Source organism: Benincasa hispida, chromosome 11 (genome assembly GCF_027475165.1).
Source record: "Benincasa hispida cultivar pf3 chromosome 11, pf3_genome.v1.1, whole genome shotgun sequence".
Lineage (NCBI taxonomy): Eukaryota > Viridiplantae > Streptophyta > Magnoliopsida > Cucurbitales > Cucurbitaceae > Benincasa > Benincasa hispida.
Window position 1 is genome coordinate 13,104,577 of NC_143488.1, and position 13,172 is coordinate 13,117,748.

Sequence of the window (13,172 nt, forward strand, 5' to 3'; positions counted from 1 at the left end):
GTTATAGTAACAAGAGTTATTCTGGTATAATAATTAGTTGAGAACATCTCAATTCAATGAAGAGGTAACTGATCACCCTTCGGTGTCTTTTATCTTAACTCAATGAAGTATTATTACAAAAAATTAAATGTTTTAGGATATATCAATTTTTTTTTTTTGCTAAAATTTGATTGGATTAAAATATTTATATTTTTACTAATTTAGATATTTTCTTGTATCAACAATCTTGAAATGGCAAGCGCTATAAATAATTTACTAGGAGCCGACAAATTAACTGGTGAAAATTACACAAGTTGAAAAAACATGATCAATACTATGCTAATAATCGATGATCTGAAATTTGTCCTAATTGAGGAGTGTCCTAAAATCTATGCTCGTACTGCATCTCAAAATGTTCAGGATGTATATGGTAGATGGATGAAGGCCAATGATAAGACTAGAGCATACATCTTGGCAAGTTTAACTAAAGTATTGACCAAAAAATATAAAAACATGATCACTGCATATGAGATCATGGATTCATTGCGCGAAATTTTTGGAAAGTATGATGGGGAAAAAAGGGAGTTGGAATTACTTATCCTTGAAGATCGATCCCTATACGTAAATCCTCTATAGTCATGAACTCCTCAAACAACTTCTCTCGAAATCGAACAAAATGTACAATAGTTTGAAATCCAGAACGAGTACCACCATAAGATTATCTCGGTATTCTCAAAGTTGAGAATCAAGTAGAGTGTGTGGGCTTGCAGAAATTAAATTTGGGACACTACAGAAAAATGTCTATTATAGCTTTGAAAAAATGTTATCATATGTCTATTATAGCATTTTCTCCAAAGTCTTGACAACCCATGCTATTAAAAGTGTTGAGCTTTTTATAGCACTTTTTAAACGCTATCGAAAAGTTCAACTTTTTATACCATTTTGTTACATGCTATAATAAGTTTCCTTCTATAGCACTTGCTAAATGCTACGAAATGTACGAATATTTATAGCATTTTGTAAATGCTATAAATACAAGTTTCAAATAGCACATTTGTCTTTGTATCAAATAAGATAGCATTTTTAAAAACGCTATAAAATCACTTTTATAAAAAAAATATGTAGCTGTTATTTGAATATTATAGCATCTGTTTACAATTATAATTATTTATTTAATGAAAGCCATAATAACTTTGGTTGTCAACTTTTTGTATTCATAACATTCATTTATATCTTTAATGATCCTATTGTTGCATATTTATAACTTCTTAAATATGTTCAAATCCTATTGTTGTCTTTCATACATTTCTACACATTAGAAATCAAATAAAATTATATTTATATAATCCCCAAAATAAATGTTAACAAAACATTCAATACAAGATTCATATATCCCAACAAAAAAAAATATAAAGTAATGAGTGCTAGAAACTTGGAGATGAAACAAAATATAATTTTTTAAATTACAAAATATTTCGATATCAAATTCCAAAATAACTCCAACTTAGTTGTGTATGTAGTCGACCACAAAATACTTGGAGATGCATATGGACTGATAGTTCTTCATCAACCTACAAAAAAAAAATTAAGTAATAAAAAGTTTAGGTAAAGTTATTGAAATCAAGAAATAAAATCATCGATATGTATACATGCTAATTAAAACTTTGTCAAATGACCATGCAATTGTACTACCGATTACATCTTCTATGTATGTCATTTATGAGTTTGGCCTCCATAAAAATGCATCATGTTTTATAGACAAGTCTACCCAAAGTCTCATTGCTTGTGGACCAAGGGGAACATGATGAACAAGAACTTTTGGGTCATTTAAAGATCATCAACCTTTAGCAACTACCTCTCCTGTACCACACCAATCTAGCAACTTGCACTTGCGAAGAGTGTTATTAATGTTAATACTCTAACAATAAGACAATATAAAAAACAATATATAACATAGTGAGAAACTTATGAAATTTTTTTTTATCTAAAGGTAGTTCAATAATCTACAAATAAAAAATAAGAATATATAGAAACAAATAATAAACACTTTACCGAAGGTGAAGATACCATTGGGTCAATAGCAACGTTGTTAATCAAGGGCTCATTTAAAGCATTAGAGAGATGTTCACTTGTATTTCCCTAAACTTAAAAGAATGAAAAGAAACAACATAAAAATATTAAATAATAAGAAAACATTAACATAAACCCACATTGATTCTACTAGTTAGTAGCATACTTGAACTTTTAGTAGATGAGATATCAAAGATCTCATTTCAATCATCTCTCCCTCCATCTTCTTACACTTTTGTTCAAGTTGGCTATAACTCTCTCTTTGAGAAAATCGAGACAGCCCTCTAGCATGATCACAATCAAGACTAATAACTTTGCTTATTGCATTATTTTTTATATTAATTGAGGAAGTGTTTGTCCCTTCATTATAATTTTTTTTAATACGTTCCTAGCATTCCATCAATTAGAAAAACAAAAGTGGCCAAGGAAGAAAAAGTAAAAACAAAAAAAAAAAAGTAAATTTTCTAAATTATCTTAAAAAATTTGAGTTGTGATAACTGGCCTCCCCCTTCCCCTCCACCCCTTAAAAAAAAAAAAAAGCAACCTTAATGTAGACAGAACCTTCCACAAATCAATAGTTTACATATTACTAACTAGTTTAGGAGTCCACAAGACATTCAAAGATACATTTCAAACTTTCATATACTACTATCTAGCTTAGGAGTCTGCAAGACATTCAAAAAAAGAAGTGAAACCTAACAATAACTATAACCACAATAAAACAAGTAGCTTCAAGTGATAACCTCGCCCTTCCCCTTCCCCAAACAAAAAATAAAAAACAACCACCTTAATACAAACACAACCTTCTAAAATTTTACATATTACTAACTAGTTTAGGAATCCACAAGACATTCAAAGATACATTTCAATCTTTCACATACTACTAACCACAATGAAATAAGTCCGTAAAATCACTCATGGATTGTATATTGGTTAGCTTAGATTTAGCATGTTCGTCCTCACTAGAAGCTACAAGAATTTTGGACACAAGTCGTGATTTTCCTGATCTCCACAACCTACCCATCTTTTGAAAAAGATAAGTTTTTTTCCAAACTTCCATCATATTATATATCAATTATAATAATATTTTGAATAATTAGAAATTTATACCACAAGATACATGATAAAAAAGATACTATAAATATTACTCAAAACTTCTAGTGGCTCTTTAAAAAATCCACTGGAAAAGTTGACACATACATCTACTAAATAACATTCAACAATACATCCTTCCGGTCATGCTCATTTTCTAACATATCCTTTAAACACCTTCATGTATCTAAGTCAATAAGTTGATCATAATTAGATAATGACATGAATTTGAAGTTATATATAATTATAAAAACACACTTCCTTTCAAATGGATACATTCAACGAAATTGAATGGGTTCACATAATCGAGCTTTACGTCCCAAATGAACAATGAAGTGCGTCATTATGTCGAAAAATGAAGGAGGAAAAAATCTTTCAAGAAGGCACAATATTTTGACAACTTCTTTTTCAATCTCTACCAACTGCTCTTTATCAATTATGCATTAACAAGGTCTATTGAAGATCAAACACAATCTCGTTATTGTATTTCTTGGCCCTCTTGGTAGCAACCCTCTCAATGCTACAGGTAGAAGTTGTTGTATTAATACATGACAATCATGAGACGTCAATCCTATAATCTTGGAGTCATCGAGAGATATGCAGGTTTTGGATATTACAACTATATCCATCAGGCAACTTCAAGTTGTATAGTATTTTACAAAAAGATTGTTTCTCAGATTTGGAAAGTGTATGTGGGGCTGCAGGAAGGTATATTTGATTTCCTCTCTATTGTAGATGTAAACCAACTCCTATTTCCATTACCTCCAAGTATTTTCGTGAATTCACTCCTTTAGTTTTCTTGTCAATACATAATAAAGTCCCCATAATGCTCTCGCAAACATTCTGTTGGACATGCATGACATCAACTTTATGGCATAACACTAGCTCCTATTTCAAGATGAATAGAATAAATAGTTAGTTGAAGCAATGTTTACTTTCTCATAATGTAACAACTCAAATTTGTACGCATACACTACAGGAAATTAAATGTCAAATGTTAAGCAGGAAGAAATTTTATTTAAGAGGGTAGTAAATGTAATACCCTAACCTTAATTTAGAAAGCAAGAAAACAAATAAACTTAATAGAAAAATCGGGTGGAAATTTAGAATTGGAAAAAATAAGAAATTTATTAATTATCCAAAAATAATGAATAAGGGGGTAGAATCAGAGAGGATTAATTAGAAGTTGGAGAGAGCGAGATTCTCGGCGAGAAAGTGTCTGGAGAGAGAGCGAGATTGGAGAGAAAATTGGAGAGAGCGAGATTCCCAGCGAGAAATCTGAAGAGAGCAAGAGCCACGAGAGTAAACCAGCGAGAAAGCTGGAGAGAGTGAGAGCCATGAGAGTAAACTAGCGAGAAATCTGTAGAGAGCGAGAGCCACGAGAGCCAAACCAGTGAGAAAGCTGGAGAGAGCGAGATTTGGACAGAAGTATGGATTATGCATTGAATTTTGCCACAATCTTATAGATTATACATGGAGAACCCTAAAATTGAATACAAACAAAGGTTGATGACGTAAGGGCAAACGTTAACCAAAATTAGGTGTCTTATTAAGAGAAATTCTTAAACCAAAGTAATTTTAAAGAAGGCATTAGTAGGATGAGTTGTCACACAGAGAAGAGCTGGAAGCAGCTATAAATAAGAGGCTTTACACTGGAAGTTAAACTCATTCTCAAACAAAACACAGTAGTAAAAATCGTTTGAAAAGGGGGTGAAGTAATTCTGTTAGTTAGAAGAAGGAAACGCGAGGGAAGTGCTGAACAAATTTTCTTCTGGTTTATGAGGGAAAACTATACTGATTAAACCATAAGGAATAATAAGGAATAACTAGGATCGCAGTCAAGGTAAGTAGTTTATCTCACCCTCTCTTTAAGTGTTTCATGGTAGTGTACTTTTAATATGCTGCATAATTATGTTATTGTTATGTTGCATTACATGTTTAAAATACGTTTATCGACAAGGGACCCCATGCATTATGTTTGTTCACAATGATGAAATAAGATTAAATTTTAATTAGATAAAATTTATGCTTCTAGGGCTAATAGGGCATGTATGGTTGTACCTCTCTAGACCTAATTCTATGTCAAGTTTATGATAGGGACTAACACGGTATGTATGGTTGCACCCTATAGTCCAATCTTACGTTTATGCTAATGGTTGATGTTGGATGCGACTCTGGCCCTACTGACTACATGACCCGCTAATCATCAGATGGGTTAGTTTCTGCTTAAGTCCTCATCTTCCTACCAGGGCGGAGAAAATTACGTTAGAAGCAAAACCGACCATCACATGTTATTATATGTTTTCGGTCCCAATCTCATGTTTTCAAGACATGTTGCATGTGATTGTGAATTTGGTCACTACCCTATGTGAGAACTACTTACTCGGTATATTATATACTCATCCTATTTTGACAGACTTTGTAGGTAAGGACACAACATAGGTGGCAGAACTGGACGTCGCTTAAATGGCCAACCATCAAGCTCACTATCAAAGGCATATGCATTTTAATATCACTACACTAATGTATTATGGATCCTGGTGTTTTGTAAAATAAACTTTTTATATATTTTTCTACCTAATTGATAAAATCTTAGATATGTTCTTTTGAGATTTTTACCGAAACTCATCTCATGATAGAAAATTCTAAGTATGTATGTCGTAACGGTCGGACCATAATATATAAGGATCCGGTCGTTAAACATAATCCCTAAACATAAGTATAATATAGCATAGTATATTAGGGAGATGATTTACCTTCCAATAAGGTAAGTCAAAGAAGATTGATTGTTTTTTCCACATTTCTTTGACTTTTGTATTTCACTTTCTCTTATTACACTATCCCCAACTATTTTTGAACTTCATAAGACGTAAATAAATCTTATTGCCACTCATAAAGTTAACTGGCATACCTTCTTCTACTTTTCTATCAAACGAAGACTTCTTTCTTCTATATGGATGAGAAGATGGTAGAAATCGTCGATGCCCCATGTAGGAATTTTTTTTACTATTTTTTAACCAAAGTGCAAGATTTTTATCTCCACATGTAGGACACGTAGTTTTACCTTTTGTTGTGCACCCAACAAGATTTCCATATGCTGGAAAATCATTTATAGTCCACATGAGAACGACTTTTAAACTGAAAGAAGTTTTGCTAACTACGTCATAACATGATACTCTTGCCCATAGTTCTTGTAAATCTTCATTAAGAGGTTGCAAAAAGATATCAATGTCATTACCAGGTTGTTTGGGGCCTGGAATTAGCCACGTCAACATTATATTTTCCTTTTTCATGCATAACCATGGAGGTAAATTGTATGTAACAAGTATTACTGGCCAACAATTATACCTGCTACTGTCACACCCCGCCCCAGATCACCCTCTTAGCCTAGAGAAGGGCATGACTGCAGCAGGTATCAACCCTTAGGCTAACACTTACTGCCTAAAAACTCTTGCATAACAACTCTGATACCAAATATAAATTATATGCAACTAGACGGCTATAGGCCCACAATTTATTAACTTAGAAACTTAATATGTTTAGATTATTTACAACATTAGATTTATAAGTCCCAAAACCAACAAACCCTAGTCCCTATATGAACAATAGTAACATGTGTACAATATTAGCTATAATTACCTAGAAAACGATTACAAGTCTTTTGTTCCTTTAGTGGCAGAGCAGATACTGAGCTGTCTTCAGAGGATTTGACCGCTACCTGTGGGGGGGAAAAACAAAAACATTTGAAAATGGGGTGAGCTTACGCCTAGTGAGTGACCGAGAAAACATAATAAATTCCCATGCATAATTTCAGAAAATAGTTTTATCTAAAATATAAACTTTTGCAGCATAAATATTTTCCGAGCGTAAATTATATAAAACTGTTTTAAACATGAAACAGTAAAATCATTTTTCAAATCAAAGTACTGTATAACTGGTAAAATAATCCTAACACCAACTACTAGTCCAGAGAGAACCCTTTTGCTCAATCTCTGATGTTATTCACCTATGGCCACACTAAGTACCTTAACACATTAGGTACTACTGCTCAAATACCTTCTCCTTGTACTTCAGTATCGAGCTACTAGGATACCTTCTCCAACGTACTTCAGTATCCTGTTGGCTTGGTACTTTCTCAAACGTACTTCAGTACCAATAGATACCTTTTCCTTGTACTTCAGTATCTAGTTGGGTGGATGCCTTCTCCTTGTACTTCGGCATTGCATTTTACCAAAACTATTTATAAACAACTTTTCTCTTTAAAGTATGTACAGTATAACACATATACAACATGGCTTTAAAGATGGTAATGCATGCTGGATAAAATCAATACATATACATATGTAAATAGTTTTTCAACAATATGCATGCCTTCAAATCACAATTCAAACTTGCTTAGAAACCACTTTATAAGACTAGTAGGCATGAGAATTATTTTCGCAAACATGCTTTCTGTAAAACGTTTGTAATCAAAACAGTTTAAAAACGTTTTAGTTCGAAAACATTTTAGCCACTCACCTCGATTTCTTAGGAACTTTTCACTCTAGTATCTCCTCGGGTCCATTTTTCACCCCTAGAATCCAAATTCAAATTTCAACTTAGATTACTTATAGTTCCGAACCTTATTTAGAAATACTTCCTTCTACAAACTTATTCTAAAATGTCTTAGGAATCTTACCCTAAAGTTTCAGCTCATAATTCTTCGTGGTTTGGCCGGAATCTCAAAATATTCAAGACTGGCCCAGACCGATCCGACAATCTGACCCTTCTGCCTTCTTCTCAACCTCTAGCTCAGTTCTTTAGATAGTAGGCACACCAAGTTTTCTTCTCCTTTCTTCACATACCCTTGAGGTTGCTTCATGTAAATAGTCTCATTCAACAATCCATGTAAGAAAGCTATCTTCACATCCACTTGGTCTAACTCCAAGTTCTTTTGTAGTGAAGAAAGAGAGGAGTAGCCTAATGGATGTATGTTTCACCACTGGAGAGAAGACCTCAGTGTAATTAATACCTTCTTTTTGTGTGAACCCTTTAGCAACTATGCCTTGAATCTAGACTTTTGAACCCCTGGAATTTCTTCTTTAAATTTGTAAATCTACTTAGATGAAATAGGTTTGCACCCTTTAGGCAATGGTACTAGTTACCAGGTATCATTTTGGTTGAGGGACCTCATTTCATCATTCATTGCCTAAATGCACTGTCTAGCATCAAGGCTGTTAGTTGCTTCCCCAAAACTAGTTGGTTCATTGTCGCTTAATGAAATTGGAGCACTTAAAGCAGCACTAGCAAAGTCAAATTCTTGATATTTTGTAGGAGGTACAATGGTTCTTCTAGTTCCATCTCTTGCTAAGAAATAATTCTGTAAATCTCCATGTGTCTCTAGTTGTTCTCATGACACAAGTTCACTAGTCTTAGCAGTGTCATCACCTTCAACATCTAGATTCTGAGAAGAAGAAGAATCTCCTTTATTATTTTAAGGCTCTAACTAAAACTTTGTGCTACTAGTTTTTGACATAGATGTTGATGGTAGCTCGGACATCCATTTTCTCTGAACACAAAATATCTACTATTAACACATCTCTTCTCAACAGGATGTCATAGTCTATAACCCTTCACTGCCAGTTTAAAGCCTAGAAACATGCATTTGACAGCCTTAAGTTTCAACTTACCTTGGCTTTGATGCACATAGCCTACACATCCAAACACCTTCAAGTGTTCCAGCTTGGGAGGCTGTCCTGGCCATCTTCTTCTGGAGTTTTTAGCTCAATGGACTGATATGGGCACCTATTTAGAGTGTAGATTGTGCAGAAAACATCTTCAGCTCAATACTTCTCAGGCAAAAGTGCATTGGACAGCTGACATCTAACCCTTTCAAGCACTGTTCTGTCCAATCTTTCAGCAACTCCATTTTGTTGAGGTATATACCTCACTGTTCTATGCCTCACAATACCATTTTCCCTGCAAAACAAGTTAAACTCCTCTCCATAAAACTCTAAACCATTGTCAGTTCTCAAATGTCTAATATGTTTAGAGGGTTGCTTTTCAATCAAGGTCTTCCATTCTTTGAATCTACTGAACACTTCATCTTTGGCATTTAGAAAGTAAACCCAACTCTTCCTTGAGTAATCATCAACAAAGAAAAGAAAGTATCCTGCTCCACTTAGTGAAGGAGAGTGAGCTAGCCCCCGTAAGTCAGAATGCACATATTCAGGTATCTTCTTGAAGGTGTGCTGTCCTTTAGAGAAGCCTTACCTTGTTGCTTTGTCAAGTATGCAACGTTCACAAAACTTCAAGCTGTCTCCAAAACCTTTTGGAAGAACCCTCTATTTTGAGAGAACTTGCAACCCTCTCACACTAATATGAGATAGCCTTTTCTGCCATAGCTCATCTTCTGTGGGTTCTTCATCAGTTTCCATCAAGGCCAAATGTGCCATTTGCACATCCTTAATGATATACTAGCCATTAACATTAAGGCTCTTCCCTCTTTTTTTCTTTTAAATGCATGCAAATCTTGATTTTTTATCCATATAATGTATTTTTTTTTTATGTCAAATCAAAAACAAATCTGCAAAGCAATCACATGCTTCTGCTTGGGATTCGATCCCCTCAGTTTGGAGCATCAACTCAAGTTTTTTAATATTGTTAATGTACTGTTCAACAAGTTTCGGAGCATTATGACGCATATTTGGTGAGTATTAAGACTATGAACTTTTTGGATTAGTTATAAATGTTGAAAATTGGATATTAATTCCTAAATTATGGTTTAAGTGTAGATCTGAATATTTGAGTTAAGTTTGGAATAAATTTAGAGCAAACAAAGAGTTTGGTAAGTTATTGGAGAGTTATAAAATGAATTTAAATTAGTTGATATAAAATTTATAGGTTTGGGATGAAATTGAAGGTCGTGGTGTTAGGAACGCTAATTCAAGTTTCGTTTGGAGATTGATTTCTTGGATTAATTTTGGAATTTCAATCCGAGATAAGTGTCTTACTATTGGTTCGTATTTGAAACACTCGCTCCGACCTTATAATGATGATAAGACTGTTTAATTTAATGTTATGGATTGTTTTGACAGAAATTTTATGATATAATGATTGAGAGCATTTTAGTAATTTTTCATGAATTAAGCTTCTATGATTATGAAGAAGTATATATATATATGGACTGATGCATGCTAAGTATATATCGTCACTTTTAACCTTCTTCTTTGGGTAGTATACTCCTTACAACGGATTATGTGTTCCTTTGGGTTTACACCTATGACTGTATATGCACCTTCAGGTTCATATTTATGACTATTTTGTGTACCTTCGGGTATACACCTATGATTGACATGTGCTCCCTCGGGATAGACCTATAATTGATAGTGTACCATCAGGTATACGCCTATGACTGACATGTGCTCCCTTGGGACACACCTACAACTGATATATGTACCTTCGAATATACACATATGACTGATATGTGCTCCCTTGGAATACACCTACGACTGTTATGTGTTTCCTTTGGGATCACATTCACGACTTATTTTTTATCCTTTCGGGTTTACCACGACTGATATGCTATAGGATGTACACTATCACTTAGATAGGAAGATTAATATGTTACCTAAATAGCCCATTAGTGGGTTACTTATTTAGTGTTCTTGTACTCATCCTTTCTTATTTTATGTTTTTCATGTAAATGCAACAATAGACATGCGAGTGATAGGAGGGACCCGTGACTGTGCCATATGGGACAAGAAAATCTCTTCTGCTTAGTTTATGTTTGCAAGTTATTTAAAAATTTTAATCGGGAACTCGATGTTAGATAGGAATTTTAATGTTTTGTTTATTATTTTTCATAAATGTTTTTAGGATATCCTGAACAAAAGTTTTATTCATTTCTTTATTTATTGATTTGATAAAATGATTTGAAGTGTCATTCCTTTTTTAAAGAATTTTACTTCAAAGGTCAAAAGTTTTAAATGTAAATGTGTAATTATGAAGTAACAACTCATGTTAGAGAACTCGAAAAGTTAGGTCGTTACAGTTGGTATTAGAGCTAAGTTTTAGGTTTTATAGATGGATTTTCGATGTTACTCCAGAATGTATGTCCCTTATGTCCCATTTACGGATCCTTCATCCTCAACATATATGTTCTATCAATGAGGGTTTTATGAAAAATGTGTTTAAAAACCTTCATGTTTAAGCTTTATGTACTCATTAATTGTTATTGCTAGTTTAGCAATCTAAAAGAAGTTAGTGTGATGATTATTTTGTTTTGGTAATATGGAAAGAAATAAAATTTTGTATTTGTTTAAGCCATAGAATAAGGTAGGTGAGTTGAAAATTCATTGAGAAATAGTATTCGTTTTACATTGAGAGAATAAAATTGGTGGTTCTACAAGAAACTTTATCATAAAAGCATACGTTCTTAGGTATGATATTAAAGATGCTTTATAAGATAAGAAATAGGTGAAGAAGAGACTTTAGTTCTATTAAAGATTACTAGATATTAGAATTAAAATGCTTCAAGAGAAAATTTGAAAAGATAATTAGGTCATGATCATTTTCATGGTGTCGAAGTTGGTAGAGTAAGTAAGGTGTGGTGTTTTAGTTGTCATGTTACATGTCTAAAAGGAAGAAGACTTACTAGTTGGAGCATAAAGCAATATTATGAGGAATTATTTACAAGACCTAGGTAAGATGAATTGGTCAAGGACGGCCAAGATGGTTGAAATATAGTTGATTTTAAATTAGGGAAATCAAGTTGTTGGATTGAATTATTCTTAAGGTACTTGTGTTTGAACTACGTTTTGTCATAGTGAGAAAGCTCAAGTTTAATTAAATGACCTAGGAAGAAGAAAAGGTATTTGGAGTTAAAAATGATATCAATTTGTGAAGGATGGCTTGCTAAAGCTTGAATTTAAGAATTGGATTGTAGATTGTGAAGGGGTTAGGAATAGTCACATGTTTTGATACAGATATATTTTACTAGGAAAGTGAAAAAAAAAAATCTTAGATTTATTAATCATGGAAAAGATAAGGGTAAGAGAAAATGAAAATATCTGAGAAATATTTTTTTGTTTTTGAGAAAATAAGAGGAATTAATGTTTTGAGATTAAAGACATAGGTTCGGTTTGTTGTTTTAAGATAGGGTATATGTGTGTACGGACTTTTGGAATTGGTATGAACAATCTCGCCTAAGCGATTGGTCTTGGAGCTATGTTTTTTAGGTACAGACAGGAACAGACCGACAAGTGATAGGAAGGACCCGTGACCGTGCCATATGGGACAAGAAAATCACTTTCGCTCAGTTTATGTTTTCAACTTATTTTAAATTTTAATTGGGAACTTAATGTTGGACAAAAAAATTTATTCTTTTGTTGGTTATTTTTCGTAAATGTTTTTAAGGGACCCCGAAAAAAAGGTTTATTTATTTGTTTAATTATTGATTTGATAAAATTATTTGAAGTGTCATTCTTATTTTAAAGAATTTTACTTCAAAGGTCAAAAGTTTTGAATGTAAATATGTAATTATGAAGTAACGACCCATATTAGAGATTTTGAAAAGTTGGGCCGTTACATATAACATAATACAAAAGACTTTGCAGATATAATAAAATATCGACCTAACTCTCGATGACTATCAGTGATAGACCATATTGGTCAGACAAAATTTGTCACCTAATTTTGGACCAAATAATTTAACCATTTCCACTAAAAAATGTAGTAGTAGTAGTATGAGTCAAACACGAGGAACCTTTGAATTTCTCTAATGAACTGTTGACAATCCAAGGTAACTGAAAGGGGTGGGGGGGTTGAAAATTGAGTTTGTATGCAAAAATATTAAATTGCAAGAAAAATAAACAAAGTTTGAATTCAATAATTAAATGATCTAGCTTACGCTTTTGAGTTGTTTCCCGAATTATAACTTGATCATAGATTATCGGATTAATTCCTATGTTGTCTATGTTTAGCCAACTTGCCTAAAAAAAATTAGGTGAAAATCCAATTAATCAAATTAGCCAATTCAATTAGATGAAAAG

General features: G+C 33.0%; 1 protein-coding gene and 1 pseudogene across 1 annotated transcript in view; one reads left to right on the forward strand and one right to left on the reverse strand.

The window, feature by feature from the left end:
- LOC150032401 (uncharacterized) overlaps positions 1 to 615 on the forward strand; it is a 15,903-nt gene extending 15,288 nt beyond the window's left edge. The window contains exon 15 of the mRNA XM_090306891.1: positions 400 to 615. Coding sequence (XP_090163017.1) covers positions 400 to 615 — 216 coding nt within the window. The remainder of the gene's footprint in view (positions 1 to 399) is intronic.
- Positions 616 to 1,816: 1,201 nt separating this feature from the next.
- Positions 1,817 to 3,999, reverse strand: LOC150032402 (uncharacterized; annotated as a pseudogene).
- Between the last annotated feature and the right edge of the window lie 9,173 nt (positions 4,000 to 13,172).